The sequence below is a fragment of the Carassius gibelio genome, chromosome B1, assembly GCF_023724105.1.
Source record: "Carassius gibelio isolate Cgi1373 ecotype wild population from Czech Republic chromosome B1, carGib1.2-hapl.c, whole genome shotgun sequence".
NCBI classification, from domain to species: Eukaryota; Metazoa; Chordata; class Actinopteri; order Cypriniformes; family Cyprinidae; genus Carassius; species Carassius gibelio.
Window position 1 is genome coordinate 32655907 of NC_068396.1, and position 17847 is coordinate 32673753.

At 42.0% G+C, this 17847-nt stretch overlaps 1 protein-coding gene across 1 annotated transcript; it reads left to right on the forward strand.

The window, feature by feature from the left end:
- Positions 1 to 1877: 1877 nt before the first annotated feature.
- LOC127949398 (uncharacterized) lies at positions 1878 to 17276 on the forward strand. Its single transcript, XM_052546581.1, has 34 exons — positions 1878 to 2091; positions 2444 to 2556; positions 2723 to 2829; positions 2949 to 3119; positions 4233 to 4438; positions 5187 to 5287; positions 5359 to 5477; positions 6231 to 6386; positions 6478 to 6692; positions 6827 to 6912; positions 7619 to 7743; positions 7817 to 7942; positions 8247 to 8440; positions 8530 to 8621; positions 9038 to 9168; positions 9459 to 9586; positions 9677 to 9797; positions 9873 to 10085; positions 10234 to 10404; positions 10488 to 10625; positions 11164 to 11213; positions 11304 to 11436; positions 11525 to 11607; positions 12036 to 12162; positions 12235 to 12425; positions 12614 to 12704; positions 12789 to 12924; positions 13536 to 13717; positions 14523 to 14678; positions 14985 to 15118; positions 15211 to 15344; positions 16127 to 16221; positions 16309 to 16657; positions 16766 to 17276. Exons 1-34 carry the CDS (start codon positions 1925 to 1927, stop codon positions 16840 to 16842), a joined length of 4818 nt encoding a protein of 1605 aa, XP_052402541.1. The 5' UTR covers positions 1878 to 1924; the 3' UTR covers positions 16843 to 17276.
- The last annotated feature ends 571 nt before the right edge of the window (positions 17277 to 17847 follow it).

Genomic DNA, 17847 nt, shown 5'->3' on the forward strand with positions numbered 1-17847 from the left:
GACAGAAATCTTGTTTGTCTTGGTTTTCTCCTCAGGCTGCACGCCTCCTCGTCCTGTGGGTTTCGTAAGTACTTCATTATCGTACATAGGTTATGGGTACAGTTCAAGCCCATTAGAAGCTGTACGTGATGGTTTTCTTATATTTTCTTGCCTTGTCTTCCTTCTCACCAGTGCAAAGAGACAATAGTGGATGGTGAGTCAGATCACAGGATGCTAGTTTGCGATTGATAGATTTTCATCAGTTTGTGATAAAATCATGAGATGGCTAGTAAATTCTAGACCTCATCTTTTGTTTTTTTATGTTTGTTTGCTTTGCAGAGGTGAAGCTGTGTAGTGGTGTCAACAGGTGAGTATCGGTTTGGTGCCTGCTGAGAACAGAGATAGGCTTTAAAGTGGTGACAATGGATAACATGGTTTTGTCCCTTGCAGTGGTCGACCCGGGAGCCAGCCTCCTTCCTCGGATCAGCTGTGCAACTTCACCATCTCTAATTATGCCTGCTCATCGGTAAGTCTTCCATGAACGGTGCACCTGAATGCCTGTATTTGCAAAGAGTCCTGGTTCTCTGACTGCACGAATCTGTCCACTCTTTTAAAGGACGCATCATCCCTGTCCTCTGATGCTCTCGTCACGCTGCTGACTTGCAAAGTGCCGAGCAGCATGAACAGCAGCGCAGAGACGTGGAAGCTTTTTTTCCAGAAAGTCGCGGGAGTTCTGGAGGTTGCTCTGTCAGCGTACTCCAACAATGTGAGTGACACCCCGGCTTGCTGGAACAGGAGATGAAGTGCTGTCTCTGGGCTCTACATTGAGATATGTCCCTTTGCTTTCACAGAACCTCAGTGGCCATCAGGCTGAGTCCAGTATTCTCGATGCCATCGGAGAGGTGAAAGTCAACAACTTCAGCGCCGCTCAACTGACAGATGTCAGCTTCATTAGCGACTGGTTCCAGGGAAGGCTGAGACCATTCTTGCCAGCGGTCTCCAGGGACTTCCTGTCCTGCCTTAGCTCCAAGAACTTCAGTTGCGACACCTACCAAGTTGTGTAAGTATCTTCAGTGCTCTGTAAATCCCGGTAGTCAGGGGAGTGGAGTTGTGCAATCCGTAATGGCCGACGATCTCTCCCGAAATAGGGTGCAGGCTCTCAGTCGTCAAGCGTCCCTCATGGAGGTGGGGCAACAACGGGTCGTCTTCACTGAATTTGTCAATCCCTTCCTCTCGAGAGATGACCTACCAGGTACTTTAAGCCCTGTCAATGTCTTGAGTTGCCACCCGTCATGCTGTAGTTCCTTAGGCATCCTTCAGCGTCTCGGCTTGTCATGGGTGTTTCGCCAGTTCAGTGGTGTTCTGTCTAATTCCCCCAATGTTCAATCCAGATCCTGCCTGTCTTGCCAATACTACAAGCAGCGCTGACTGGCTGGAGAAGAACTTTGGCAACTTCTCCGTCTACGCTACCTTGGAGGATCTCCAAAGGCTGAATGAAAATTTCTCCAGCGTGAGTAACCTTTGGTTCGCTCCAATTGACCTTGTGAATCGTCATTTTTTTTATGAATGCAATCTTGATTTGAAGTAAACGCCTGTGCTATACCATCTGCTGTCCATGTTGTGCTTCAGTTTGCATCGTTGGCGCTGCTGAGCCCCAGCCAAGTAGCTGAACTGACACTGAGCTCCGGAGCGTTGAACAACACCAATCAGATCGTCGCTGTGTTTGACCGCCTGGAGAATGGCAATGCTTTCAAGAACGTGGAGGAGTTTCTGACGACTCTAACCGCATCTCCTGAGGCAAGTCAATGAGTCAAAGTGTCTGACAGAGGTCGCGTGGAAGCCACGAAGACTAGCCCAAAGAACGCTACTTTCACGCAGTGCCATTAACACTCCCGGTGTTTTATCCCTGCAGATTCCCGATATCGCCCCCGCTGTGAGAGACGTGATGATGAACCGAACATTCGTGATCATTGAACTGAAGTTCCCGGAATTTGTGGCTCATGACTGGGAAGTGTGGTTCACCGAGAAGCTCATCCCTGTCCTCCCCAGTTTCACCGCAGAAATGCTGCTTAAGGTCACAGCTGGCATCAACTGCACCAACTACCATGTGATGTGAGTCAGTCTAGATATAATTTTTTTTTAAATGCTTTGTTTTAAAACTAGCTCCTTCAGTACAATAGTAACCTTTTTTAGTTGGTTATCTACTCAGGCCTATGAGTAATTTTGATAGTTTAAATGTTCTGCTTATTGCTTTCTTCTCATTCAGATATTTTTTTTTTTTTTTTTTTTGAGTGGTTATTTCACAAATTGTATTTCAGTTTGTTTGCTTTTTTCAAATTTTTCCTCATTTTTATATAAAGATAATCTGCTATCTTATAATTGTTAAATTATGTGTTATATGGTAGTTATTTATTAAAGAGGTATCAAGAGAATCAGGATGTTAATAACTCATGTTTTTTTACAGTGTCAGAGGACTGAATGTGGCTTATTTACAAGTACCTGTCGAAAGAAGAGAGGAACTTGCTACAAATCTAGTAGTTTACCTCAGACAGTCTCTTCACCAGATCAGTCAGCTTGGTATGTCTCCTTGCATCATTCACATTTGAATTTTGTTTTAAATAACTGTGCCTGCTAAATGGATCCGTGTAAATGTATGTCAACACTTAGCATTATTGTTTTCACAATAACTTAAACGATGCAAATTTCAACAATGCAGTTTTTTTTTTTTTCAAAAATTCTGTAGCCTGCAAACAGGGTGTCCAAAATGACACTGACTGGCTGGTTCTGAACCTTGGTCAGTTTTTCACCTATGTGCCTTATTCTGACTTGGCAGAATTCAACATCTCTAGGGTAAATCAGAATTCAAATTATTCTTGCATCCAAAAATTCTATGTGCAGTTGTGATCTTGAATTTAGAGTGGATGTTTCATTCTCTAACAGAAGTAACAGTGCATTTTCTTACTACGCAGGAAGCCGTGTTTGGCTCTCTAACTGGTGAACAGAAGGTGGAGCGAATCTTGACACCTGATCTGGTGGATGACGAGTCTGCTGTTAGAGAATTGTTTGGATCTGTTGTAAACTCTCCAGACCAGAACCAGTTGGATGATTTTTTTAAGAAATTGATCCGCATATCTTCACAGGTGGGAATGTTTTTGTGCTGATTTTGATGTTTTGTCGTTTGTTTTAGGGCTGTAATGATATTAGACTTTACATATCATGGTTATTGTGACCATAAGGCCATTGTGATATCTGTAGTAACCTTGGGGGTGGGGGGGGGGGATATCAGTCAAAACATTATTTGTTTGAGTTTTTCTTTTTCACCCAACAAACATAAGAATACTGATAAATGCAGGGCACGAGACTATGGCTTTCCCCACCTTCTTTGAAGCTTCTATTAAAAATGATGGAGAAAATTTTGTCAAGTTCAACAGTATGATGAATAAATATTAATGGGATGCTAATGGGAGCTTTATTCATAAAATTAGAAAAGTAGGTGTTTGGTTTTGGCAGATTAGATCTGCTACACTGCTGCTGCTGCTGCAAAGCAAGTAGGCTTGCTTTGGCTAAATGCACATATAAAATAAAAGGAAACATGCTGCTGCTGCTAGAAAGACAGGAAGATCCCCCTGTAGCAGATCTAGGCAGGTGGTGCTGGGGAGGTGGTGGGCTAGGATAAGGATATATTTTAACTAATGTCACCTGGGAGCTCAACCAGGTACTGGCACTGGAGTATTAACATGTGGTGTTATATTAAGAGAACTGTTCAGTTTAAACATTGCAGTTATCACTAAGACTGGTACCTCGTCACACAATAAAATAACACAATATCGATAATTGTTGCTTTGAATATCAAAGTTATCATCAATGCCGGTATATCGCGACATCGCTAGTTTTTTCAATTTATTCTTTTCACCAAATAAATGGTGTTTCAGATATTCAAAATAAATGTATTATTTTGTAGTATTCTCTACATTCACCAAGGCTATGATGATTATCTTTACATTATAAATATACTTTATTCTAATGAAAATACCTAAGATGGCTTGAAGAACACAGATAAACGTTGCATTGTTTATTGTCTTCATATTTCCCCATTCAAAATGTCTGTACAGCTAAGGTGATGTGGACTGAATATATTTGTCCATATAAGGGATTTCCTGGAACATCACAAGTTTTGTCTTTTCCATATTCCATATTTCCATCTTTTCAAGAGTATATGTGACATTTCAGTGCTGTGTGCTGTTTGTTTTCAGAGAAACGTGTCAAGCATCAGCACTGCTGTGAGCAGCATAATTTTGAACATGACATTGATGGACCTGGCGAACAGATTTGAAACCTTCGATCCGCAGACGTTTGCTTTATGGTTCCAGACGTACCTGCACGTTTTCCTCCCTGGGATTGGTCCAGATAGCCTTTCTGTCATCCCCAGGACCATCAGCTGCGATTCTTACAGAGAAATGTGAGCAATGGCTGCTTTTCTATGGCAGACACCTTTCATTCACAAAAGTCTGCATCTAATTTTTGTTTGCACTGATTTTAAGGCTATGTTGAGCAACTATTTTGAACCAAGGTTTGTCTTTGTGTAGTTCAGCCATCAATGAGATGGCCAGGGTCAGTCAATCATTTGTAGGGCATTCACTTTGTGAGAATCATTACAGTGTGCATTTGCACCTTGAAAACTCATACAATACACAGGTGTAAATAGTGAGGTTTGTTTGGACACGATGTCATCAGAGTGAATTTTAACCTTTCCAGCACACGGACTAGTGTCCACGATAAACTCTGGAATGAATGAAAGAAACCCAGGTTATTAAATGCTACTTATTAACTAATTAATTAACTTTAATGTTCTGATCTCATTATAAAAAGACATTTTCCACTTTGTCAATGCTTGTGCTTGAAACACTTTATTTTGGAGCTCCCTGATTTCAAAGTAAACAGCCACTGTTCTGATTGACTGGTGCCTTTGCAAGAGAAATGATCAACTGAAATGTCTGTAGTAAATAGGATTAAATTGACTAGTTCCTAAAAGATAATCAAGTCTCCAGATGATTACTAATATTTTTTGTGTGTGTGTGTGTTTATTTGATACATGTCTGTTCTGGGTTATACAGAGATGTAGTTTCTAAACAGCAATGTCTGTGGACCTTTGTGTTTGACAAATGTTTGTAGTTCATCCAGTCATTGATTTATTCCTGTGTTTGTAGTGTGAAAGGCTGTGATAACGTTTTCAGCAGTCTCACACCGATTCAGACAGAGTACGTCTACAGTTTCACACGAGACTATCTCTCCCATCAGCCCAGCCAAGGTAACGTGTGTGTGTGTGTGTGTCTATTGGGATAAACAAGTGTTCAAATATCGCATTTCTGATCCTTTCAGGAGATTCTTGTCTGCTGAATACTAACAGTGACTCTGATTGGCTTCTGAAAAACTTTGGACGGTTCCGCTTCATCGCCAAATTTACTGACTTTACCAGTTTGAAGAGAGACTTTAATGGGGTAAGAAGACAGACGGCAGATTGTGTGTGGTTATAACTCTCTCACACATTCAGACACACACTTTTACTACACTTTCAAATGAACACTTTATTGGCACGACTGCATATCTGATACATACAGTACAACATTTCAAAAGAGTTATTGCTAAAACAAGTAATGACAAGAAGAATCACTATGCAATATAACATTTTATTTAAAGTTTTAAGTATAAAGCATTATAAAGGAATTCATAATGTCATTATAATGGATTATGTTTTCATAAATAATTGTAACCAAAGTTAAAATGCATTGCAATTTTTAATGAATTTAATTAATAAAGGCATAACAATGAAAAGATAAATATTCTAATGTAATATAACTGGGCTTACAGTTACTCATGCGAGCATATAACAAGTGCATTATGATGTTTAATTAACACTTTAAATTATTAGATAATAATTTTGTATATTTGGTTTACATATATTTTTTTATTAATAATGTTTTTATTAATTATGTATTAAAATAGGAATATAACAAATATATTTAAAAAATGCTGAGTAATGAATTAAATTTAGAAAAAAAAAAAACATAACTAAATAATTATATATAAAACATGAAGAAAAAAACTTGGATGGATAGTTTTGATGACATTGATTAGTAGTTGGATTCTGAAAGATGAATTTAGCTGTAATTGCTGTGTGATTATTTCTTCTGCAGTAACTCCTTCATTTGATCCGTTCTCTCTCTCAGTTGTTTTCTCTGTCTCTCGGTCAGGTCGAGGTGGCAGAGCTTCTGACCGTGTCTCAGCTGGCTGGGCTTTGCTCCGACCCGTCCCGGCTCAGTGGACCAGCGGATGTTCACACAGTGATGAATGAGCTTCAAACGCAAACGCTTTCAGAGTTTTTCGATGTTCTTTCTCCAAACATCCAAGTACGTTGTGGATTTGTTCTCTGCAGCTGTGAATATCCTCATCATTTGTTATCATCCTCCTGCCTCAATCTTGTCTTGGTCTTCCGTGCAGGTGAATGAGCTGGGCTACCCTGCAGAGGTGAAGCGAGCCTTCCTGCAGACAGTGTTTGTGCGAGGAGATCTGTCGTCTCCTTCGGTCAGTGATGCTGAGCTGTCAGTCTGGCTCACGGTTCGACTCAGGCCACTGCTGTCCACTTTGAGCTCAGCAGATGCTTCGGTGTATTTTGACATCATAAGGGCTCGTGGCTGCAGCGTCCAACAGGAGGCGTAAGTGTTCATTAAAGTCAAAGTCAATTTATAGCCATTTTTAGTGCATCGCATGGCAGCGGTAAACATGGACAATAAACACTGTGTGTGTGTGTGTGTGTGTGTGTGTGTGTGTGTGTGTGTTTGTATTGCAGCGTCAATGTGCTGGACTCTCAAAGGACGTCTCTGGATGGAAACACACAACGTCAGATCTATAACAACATCCAACAGCTACTCACAGGTCACACACATCGGAAATCTTCGTTTTTGCTAATTTCACAGCATTCATTTTTCTTAAATACAATTAAATAAAAAAAAATTGTTAATGACTTAATAATAAAAGATGAACCGATCACATGCATTTGGAAAGCATCTGCCAAATGCATAAATATAAATGTACTTTCATTTTCTAGTACATGAATAAATAATGTTTCCATTAGTTAATAAGATTCCAGTAATTAATGCTGGTTAATGCATGAGCAATACATTTGTTACGTTTAATAAAACTCTTCGCTGTTGTTAGTTCATGTCAGCTCAGGCTCATTAAATGATATTAACAGATAAAATGATTTTAATAATGTACAAGTACATATTGTTTTAAATGACATGATTCTGATAATGTAGAAGTAAATGTTGAAATTAAAAAACTACAATTAATTAATGTTATAAATGTATTTTTCATTGTAAGTTCATGTTGACTAATGTATTTAACTAATATTAACAAATGGAGTCTTATTGTAAAGTGCTGCCATAATGCGTTAGATTCAGTATGTAGTGTGTTCACTCTTGGCAAACAAGTAAACATTATTAGAGAATTGTATTTGGGGTCAAATTTTTGCTTTTTTGCTTTTTGTTTTCAAGAACAGTACAACTTAGGTAAAAGCTGAGTTTTTCAATATTGTTTTTATATAAAATGATTGGTTTGTTTGATTGCTGATTAATTGCAGACGCTCCTCTTCGCTGTTATGTCCGGGGCAGTTTCTACCTCTTCCTCAAGTCTTTCTTCCTCCAGTTTGGATTTCCAGACCTCAACACCTTCCAGTCTCTGATCCCTGCGGACAGGAGGCCTGAGGTACATCAGCGCTCCTCTAATGCTGGACCTCGTTCCATCGCAGTCGCTCTGATCTGTGTGTTTCCTCCTGCAGCTGCTGAGCTCCATCTCTACAGCCGAGCTGAGCCAGTTCCTGAACGCACCTCAGACGCTCGGAGACGGCTCGGGACTCTGCCATCTGCTCGGCCAGTACAACCAGACCGCACGCTATCTGGAGACGGTAGGTTTAAGTAACTCTACGTAACATTAAATCTGAACATGTGAAATCCATCGTACACTGCACTTAACAAGGTATCGAGGCAGATTTAGTAAAAGTTTAAACATTGTATTATGTGCGTGACGGTGGAAGAGACTGGAGCGCAGTGGCTAAGTGCACACGTGCCGTGTAAAGGTAGCTGCCTGATGAGTACCCTCAGTGCACTACTTGCTTTGAGCACAAACATGGTGTATTAATATTGTTTTGAAGGAGGTCTCTGCAGTTGAGATTCTCTGTGTTAAGCGGTCCATCTCCCTGTGTCCCGCAGGAGCCGCTGGGATCTGTGGGTTTGGCCCGGCAGGTGTTGTCCTGCGTCTGGCCTGGAGCTCTGAAGCTGGACGTCCAGTCCGAGGTGGATCAGTGGTTCGAACATCGACTCGTGCGATACCTGCCTCTGCTCAGCTGGCAGCTCATCAGTCCCACACAGCTCCGCAGCGCCAGCTGTTTAGCCTACAGGAAACTGTGAGCGCTCACACATCACTAAACACCTCCACATAGAGGACTCACATTATACTAACCAGCCGTCTGTGTGTGTGTGTGTGTGTGTGTAGTGTTTCAGTTCTCGGAAACAACTACAACTTCTCCAGAACTGACTTCACCCCAGAGGATGTGTACAGCTCAGTGAAGGTGTATCTCTCAAATGGTAAGAATATGCACTTTGTATTTATATTTCATTGGACAAGTAAAGTCACCCGGAACATTAATATCTCCTGACCCAGAGAGAGCAGATCTCATGGATGGATCTGAAACCGCTTCACAAACAGTCTTTTCAGACATGCAGTATTTCTGTATTGGAAACATTCAAATAATCATGGATAAACGTTTTTATAGTTTGAATAGAAATACTGATGTCTATAAACAGTAAATCACCTTCTGAAGAGTAACTTGACGCTTCTTATAAAGATTGTGTTGATTACATTGTAATGCCAGTGGGTGGCGACAAGTGATTGTTAAAAATGTGTTTGTCATTGAATCATTCATTCATTTGTTTATCTATCCAGACTCGTTCAGCTGTGTGTGTGTGTGTGTGTGTGTGTGTGTGTGTGTGTGTGTGCACAGGTGGCTCACCGCGCTGCTATAACACCTCCGATCCTCAGCTGAACTCCACAGATTGGCTTGTGAGCTACATTGGCATCTTCATCAGATTCGTCAACCTGTCTGACCTCAACTCCTTCGTGTCGTCTGACCAGGTATCAAGCGCACTACGTCTGTCCCCTGGTGGAGTTTGGGATCCATGCCACTTTCACTTTGTGCTTGATTATTTCATGTCCCAACACTCTTGGATGAGAACTGTTTAATGCTGATATTGTCTTCTGCTTTAGCACTGAAATTGAATTTGCCTCATATTTGAAGATTGTGCATCACTGATTCTGTTGTTTTCCTGTTTTTTACTTTGATTGTGCTTCAACAAAACCTGTAATGTATAAAGCAGTATAGTACTAAATGTGACTTGACTTGAGCACGTCTTGTGTTTCTATAGATTGGTGTGTTCTTGGAGAACCCGGAGAACCTTCAGCTGCTCAATGGCACCGTAACCATCCAGTCCAGCGTAGCTATCTACTATGTGACACAGCTGTACAATCAGAACCCGTCCTTCAACCCCATCAGGTGCGCAGCTGGTCTGGTCAAATCACAACTGATCAGAGCATCTGTAAAGCCTGAATCTAGCCTACAGCTGCACGTGTGTTTGTGTTACAGGCTGCCAGGTCAGTTCCTGTGTGCAGTCCCTTCATTTGCGTTAGAGCTTTTAGGAGGCGCAGACAGTTTGGTGCTCATCCAGCGGATCAACGTGTTCTGTAATGGAACCGAGAGCCCTGAGGTAATCAATCAGTCAATTGGTCAGTCAGTCAGTCAGTCAGTCAGTCTCATTTGACCTGCTTCGTCTTGGTTTCAGATCACCTCTGCTCTCGCAGCCAATCTCCCTTCGCTTTCCTCCTCCACCATCCAGCTGCTCGGCAGTCAGAGCGTGGGCCTGACGGAGGCTCAGATAAGCTCCGCCTCCTCTGATGTCATCAAGGGCGCGCTCTCGACCCTCAGCGCCGTCGACGGCTGGAATCAGGGCCAAGCTAACGCCGTCATACAGACTCTCATCAAGTCTGACTTTCCAGTGAGTCTAAATAACTCTTCCAGCTGCATTTCTGAGAGTTGGAGCTGAACAGCACTATATCAAAACTGTTAACTGACATAGACATATTGTCTTATTTTTTTACAATATTTTGAGTAATTAAACCAGTGAACTTCGGGGTGTTTTTCAGTTGAACACCGGCTCCTCGCTGCTGTCTCTCGGGACGCTCGTCAAAGGCGTTCCAGCAGAAACCATCTCCAGCATTGAACCTTCAGAGCTCCTGGCCATATCCCAAAATCCCACATTCCTCAGCAACATCCTCTCAGCACCAGAAATCCTGCAGCTGGTTTATGTCACGAAGGCATGTGTCTAGCCAAGTAATGGTCAGCTCTATATGTGATATCTGAACCTTCTCTCAGATCCTCTCATCCGTTTCCTCCTCAGATCGTGTCTATAGATGAAACTAAAGTCATCGAGAACGTTCCGGACGTGTTGGCTGGCTTGATCCCGCGTGTCTTGTTGATCCCTCAGGAGTCTGTGAACATCACACTGATCAACCAGAAGCAATGGACACAGGAGCAGGTGCTGACATTTCTCCTCTTCTGCTGTGTTTATTAACACGGTTGTAATGATGATTGAAGAGGAAAAACCATGTAAAACCATCTGTTAATTTTAGTGGTAGCAAGTTAGAGGAACAACTACTAAGCAGCTTGATAATAGTGTCCTTGTTATGAAGAGTTACTCTATTACGTGAACTTCCAATGAACATGTTTATTGTTATTACCTAACTTCAACAAAAATGAATAAATAGTGTAACAAATGGATTGCTTATCGTTAGTTAAAGCATTAACTAAGTTTGCTAATTGGAGCCTACAGTTAAGTGTCTTTAAAAACCCTTATTTGAAATTGTCAGAGACTGAATAATAAAAATATACGTGAGAAATGATTTAATTTTGACAAATTGCATAGAAACCTTTTTAGTCTTTCCAGAAGTGTAGAAACTTTGCGTGCACATCCTGAATAAGAAGTGATCCCAATATTTCAAGAGGAATTAAAGAGTTGAGTTAGTGTTTCAATGATCTTGATGTGTTTGTGTGTTTATACCTCTGTGGTGTGGCAGGCCGTGATGCTGTTCGGCTCCGTGGCGAGTGTCAGTGAGGACACTGAGGAGTAAGTGACTCTTCACACTTCTGCTCTCTCACACACACACACACACACACACAGCAGGTGTTGCATCAGTGTGTTTGTCTCCCTCTGCAGGCTGTCTGAGGAGCTGCTGCAGGGCTTCACCTGCACGTCTGTCCGGACGCTGGCCGAGCCCAAGGTCAAGCAGCTGGTCAAAGCCTGCAGACGACGGCCAGGACGGCAGAAGGTCCAGCTGAAGGAGAGTCAGGTACACACCTTACTTACTGCACCTCACTCAGGACTTACATCTGCATCTGTCTGGTTTACCATTAAACTCTGTAATTGTTGTTTTCAAGCTGATGTGCATGTACAACTATATGAAAGATGAGCCTTCGCCAAGCTTCGCAGATTTACCTTCAGACATCCTGCTTTACTACAAGTGAGTACCTTGCAAAGTTGAATTATCCAAGATAGAAAACAGACGAGATTGCTATCATGCCAAATCTCAGCTGAGCAGAAGAGCCGTTTCACTTCTTCACATACTCCCATCATTCAGATAAAACACACGCTTAGCAGTGCAATATCTGTCATATTTACTTGAGCGTGTCGTGCTCTTGGACGACAGACTCCACCACGAGTGACGAGAGTTAGAAATGATCATAACTGAAGTACACACATTACAATAAAAAGTGACAAGATACTAAAATTCCTCTTCTTGAATGAGTGGCCTTTTATTTCATTTATGGGTGTTTGACTATTTTGCTTTATTCTTGATACCTAACTTCTCTCTTTCAGAGTGTTTGTTTGATTTTGTTGTCATCTGTGATTCCGTTCGCTCGTGGTAATTTGTTGATGTTTGTCGCTCAGCTATGAGAAGGTGGAGGAGGCGAACTGCCGCTCATATTTCAGCGCTGTGGGCACGGCAGATTTCTCCGTTCTTTCCAGTGTCCTTGACAAACAGAAGACTCTGTTCAACAACGCACAGAGCTGTCTGGTGAGCAGCTCACACACACACACACTCACACACACTTTGCTGACTCTTGTTAACGTGTGAATGTTGTTGTAGGGTATTTCGGATCAAAGGCTGAGCAAGGATCACGTGGAGGTTCTGGGTAACCTGACCTGCACTCTCGACGCCGTCTACATCCAGAACTCTGACCCAGCCATCATTGAAAGCCTGAAGAAGTGTCACGATCTGTCCGACACTCAGATCAGCGCTGTGCAATCACTGCTGCTCTCGGGAGAGACTGTCTATGGGTGAGAAAAATCATGCAAAGAGCTCTTTGTTTACAGTTGCTTGATCATCAGAATTATTGCACTGAACTGCACACGTGATATAAAACAAACTTCAGAAAAGGGTTTATTGCAATGTATTATATAACATGTTTGTGAAATAATGCGTTTAAGGCTGTCTGTTTAGTGTAAAGCACTCTGCTGTATTTCAGGAACTCTTCTGCTTGGGATCAGCAGACGCTGGAGAACCTCGACACCCTGCCGCTGTACTTCACTGACGACTTCTGGAGCCGCTTCAGCACGGTACAGACTCGCTCCCTCTCTCAGGCGTTCCAGCTGTGTCAACTCATGCTTTATTTATGTGTTGTGTGTGTGTGTGTGTGACAGCCTCTGAAGAGGAGCTACATGAAGGTGTTCATGCCATTCCTGAGGACCAGAAACACAGAGAAGCCGAAACTAAAGAATCTCTTTAAGAACTGCAACGCTGAGTTAGACGCTCGAAGCAGAATCAGGCGCTCTGCAGGTAAAACACACACACGCAATGAATTATAAAAGATGATAATATATCGCAAGTCATATAATTTATCCTTAAGATATATTCTGTGTAATTAAATTGATAATACATTATATTTAAATAATATAATCTGCAAGCAGCAATGATGTAGATGACCAGAGATGGATATGTTTAATAACGTTTGACCAGTATGTGATCAAAAGACTTGAAATTTGGTGAATACTTTAAGAGCACAGAGATGATGACAGGTTTCAGGTTTGGTTTTAATGCATCAAATCTTGAGAACATACAGCTGGATTTACTGCCTGCCATCTACGCCACCAGTTTTGGTATTTAATTGGCATTTTACATTCAAAACCAAAATTATTTAAGTAAATCAGTGTGGATAATACCTTGGAAGGCATATGGAGTTCAGACAATCATAGGAATACATAGAGGCATGAATCTGCTGTTGATTATTGTGTCCGAAAGCCAATCAGAGGAAGAAGTAGAAGAAGAATAAGCAGGATGCTTAAACTGGGAATAATAGTTGACATATGATGGTGAGCCTCTGTGATATAAAGAGGAGTGTTTCATAGCTCTCACAGGATTGTGTGACTGTTGTTGCTTGTTTCGGTCAGACTGCACCGCGGGAAACATCACAGAAGCCACCATCGCAGACGCCTCGTTCCCGTTCGGATACACCGTGGCCCAGTTCGACGCCTGTCTGAGCGCCAGGGTCCTCAGAGATAACCTGGCCGCCGTCTCTGAGAAAGTGGACGACAACGACTTCCAGAGAATCATTCTGAGCAAGCTGAAGCAGGTGAGTGAGCTGTGATCCAGAGGGACTCGGCCGGTCGCTGTGTGACGCTGATGAACGCAGATTACATTTACATTTAGTCGTTTGGCAGATGCTTTTACACAAAACCACTTACAAAGTAGAAGCAAACAGACCAACAACAGAGCAGCAATATACAAGTGCTGTGATTCAGTTAGTCTAGCTCTGTGCACATAGCAAAGATTTTTTATATTATATTTATATTTATATACATACATATATGGCTAAAGACTAGGGAAGTCGTTCCAGCAGCTGGGAACAGTCCAGGAAAGGGACAGTGAGAGAGATTTTATGCCTCTTTGGGATGAACCCTGAGGCGTTTTTCACTTAGGTGGTGTGTAGGCAAACACCAGTGCCTTGAATTTGACATGAGCAGCTATTGGCAATAAGTGCAAACTGATGAAGAGAGGTGAAGACATGGGCTTTTTTGGCTCATTGAAGACAACCCTCACTGCTGCATTCTGGATCAGTTTCAGAGGCTTGACAGTACATGCAGGAAGAGCCAGGAGAGCATTACAATAGTCCAGTCTGGAGAGAACAAGAGCTTGGACAAGAAGTTGGGTGGCTTGCTCTGACAGGAAGGGTCTAATCTTCCTAATGTTGTATAAGGCAAACCTGCAATGTGAGCAGCTACCGTCGGGTCATCAGGCTGGAATGAGAAGTAAAGTTGGGTGTCATCAGTGTAGCAGTGATAAGAAAAGCCATGCTTCTGAATGACAGATCCTAATGATGTAATGTAGATGGAGAAGAGAAGTGGTCCAAGCACTGAGCCTTGGACGTTGTCTTCCAGGTGTATCCGGCGGGACTCTCTGACAGCACACTGCAGCTGCTCGCATCTGTCTCACGACAAGCCACGGTGGACGAGATCAGGACCTGGAGCATCACCAGCATCGACGCGCTGACCGCACTGATGGACTCACACAACGGAGGATGGGACAAAGACAAGGTGTGTGGATTTCTGTGACTAAAACTACCTTAACTACAGTACTTGAATTCCCTGCTGAGAAAAAATGCTAAAAACTAAGCTGGTTGTCTGCTCATACCTGGGTTTGGCCATTTTAGCTGGTCCTTGTTACATGTACCTACTATTGTAATAACAATAAATCATTCATAATTACATTCAAGTAACCATAAGACAAACCATAATCCTAACCCTAACTATATAGTAAGGACATGGAGTTAATGAATATTACTCAGCATGTATGTACTCTGTGTGTGCGTGTGTGCGCGTGTGTGCGTGTGTGTGTTGTAGAGTAAGGAGGTGATCCTCAGGTATCTGAGTGTGCCCGGTCACACTTTAGGCACTAATGAGCTGAACATCATCGGCTCGAACATCTGTGCACTGAACATCTCAACACTTCAGAGCATTACAGCGAGAGACCTGAGGTACTACACACACTCAGACCCTCGCTTACACACTCGTTTACCAGCTCCATTAATTCAATCAATCATTCATATCTCTCTCTGCTCGTGTGCAGCAATGCAGAAGTTCTGGATCTGTCCTCGTGCTCCTTTGAGCAGAAATCAGTTCTGTACAGCACTGCCAACTCCTCGTTCAGAGCTCAGCGCAGCAACAGCCCGATTTACTTCCACCTCATCAGCCCTTACCTCGGTAAGACACACACACACACACTCACACTCACACACACACGCACACACTCACACACACACACACACACACTCACACTCACACACACACACACACACACACACACACACACACACGCACACACTCACACACACACACACACTCAAACACACACACACACACACACACACGCATGCACGCACGCGCACACACACACATATTTCCAGCTTAAACTGTCCTAAATCTTACCTTATTTGGAGCACAGACTAAAGACTTTACTTTTAAAAATGCAAGACTTTACATATACTGCACTACATTTTACATTTATTTTACAAGATAAAACCTAAAGCTGCTAGAAATTTAAATCTACAAAACTAAAGATGATTTCAAAATTTGAGACTGATATCTTTAACATGAGCTTTAAGTAAACCTTTAATTCCGTGCAGTACCAAACCATTCCAGTAGGCTCCAGTGGTGAGCCATTTCAGGAAAAACTCATAGCCCTTTATGAACTGGGCAATCTGAACCATACATTTCAGTTTTTAAAATAATATTGCAATAGTTGATTTTAATTCAACCTTAAAACAGCATAAAGATCATGCAGAAAGCAGCCAGACGTGCTTCATAGTTCGCATTTGAGACATGATGAGATTCTGTTTTAGACAGAAAACAAGAATGGATATCATCCTTTGTACTATTACATGAAACCTAACCAAAGGATCTATTGAAGTTTGCATGTTTTTACATGTGCATCGCTGTTTCTTAATAAAGCGCGTGTGTGTGTGTGTGTGTGTGTGTGTGTGTAGGTGGTGCTCCGGTTGAGGACGTGAGGGCTTTGGCCTCTTCTAACATCACTATGGACATCAGCACCTTCAGAAGCCTCAGTGTACCTGTGGTGACGGTAACACACACTCTCTCTCTCACACACACACACACGCGTTCCTCTCAGTGTGGATGTGAGTGTGACTGTATGCCGTGTGTGTTTCAGGGTCTGAGTGTGTCTGATGTGCGTGCGCTCATGGGTTCAACCGTGGCCGATCTGAAGGTGTTTGAGAATGACTCTGTGGTTCAGGCATGGATCTCCTCACAGCCGCAGTCTCAGTTAGACATGCTGAACCTGGGTCTGCGTGGAGGCCGAGCCGACCTGAGCACATCCGCACCCATCACCGTCCAAAACAACAACAGCAGCAGCACCGCTAACAGCAGCACCGCTAACAGCAGCACCGCTAACAACAGCACCGCTAACAACAGCAGCGCTAACAGCAGCAGCATCACCGGCAGCGGCACGCAGTCAGCGGCTCCTGGCCAATCAGCTGCAGCGACTGTCACTGCACAGGGTAAAGCCACACCCACTCTCTGTGATCCACTGAGATTCATCATCACACCTGTGTGTGATCAGCTGAGCACTAATGATGTGTGTGTGTGTGTGTGTGTGTGTGTTTCAGGATCTGCATCAGCTCTTCGTCTCGGTCCAGGCCTGTGGCTCGTCCTGGCCTGTGTGTGGCTTCTGACCTTCACATGATAGATGATATGACGTACTTAATCAAAAATCTATGAACTCATCATCAGAAATCCGTTAGATTAACACAAGTGCTCCATTGGATCAATAATGTAGCATCAAATATATATCGGAGCAATATTAAATAGAATATCAGTAATTCACTTTAGTTGATTTTTGTGTCTCTCTTGTGTCTTTATAGTCATATTTGTTCTGAAGTTATTTTTAATTTAATTTGTGATGATTGTATAATCTGTGAACTAATTTAAAACATAAGTCTAGTCTAATAAAAATATTTACACATTATCTGACGAAAATGAAGGAAATCACAGTTTTGTTAAATTAATATGATAGAATAGCTAATTATTTTGTGCCTTAGTAGAATATTATTTTCACATTCACTTTTACTGTAAAATCAAATCACTTTCACTTCAATAAAATCTTCATCTTTATCTGCATCATAGAATTCCTGATAAGTGTGATTCAATTACTAAAATAACTACTGTTATTCTGTGTGTGTTTTTGTTTGCCCTTAACCATATAGTGTGTGTGTGTGTGTGTGGGTGTGGGGGTGTCTGTGTGTGTGTGTCTATAGTATCATACCCTTTTTTCACATTTTATGTTGCTGCTTTATGTTAAACTGCTTAAAAAGTCCACATCAATCTACTCTCCATACACCATAATGGTAAAGCAAAAAAAAAAAATTAAATAAATAATTTAAATTCATTATTTCAAAAAAAATAATTAAAATAATGAGTGAAGTTGACCAGTGGCAAATTCAATTGAATTGGTATGATTGGGAATCACACACGTCTTAATAAAAGGTCTAACAGCTGAAAATGGATATCAGATAAGAGGTCAAAGGAACTGCGTGAAGAGCTCAGAAACAGGTTTGTGTCAAGCCACACATCAGGAGAACAGTTCAGGAAAACAATTCTGCTTCATTAAAGGTTCAGAAGTATGAAGTCTCTGTTACTCTTACTGGAAGAAGTTAAAATAACCAGGAGTGTTCCTAGAGCTGGTCTCCTG

What these genes read in the sequence shown, in the direction of transcription:
- LOC127949398 (XM_052546581.1), top strand. Translation starts at nt 1,925, where the DNA reads ATGATGAACCGAACATTCGTGATCATTGAACTGAAGTTCCCGGAATTT. An exon ending in CATCCAACAGCTACTCACAG is followed by an intron (nt 6,913 to 7,618) that starts GTCACACACATC and finishes GATTAATTGCAG; the next exon opens with ACGCTCCTCTTCGCTGTTAT. An exon ending in CCGCACGCTATCTGGAGACG is followed by an intron (nt 7,943 to 8,246) that starts GTAGGTTTAAGT and finishes TGTGTCCCGCAG; the next exon opens with GAGCCGCTGGGATCTGTGGG.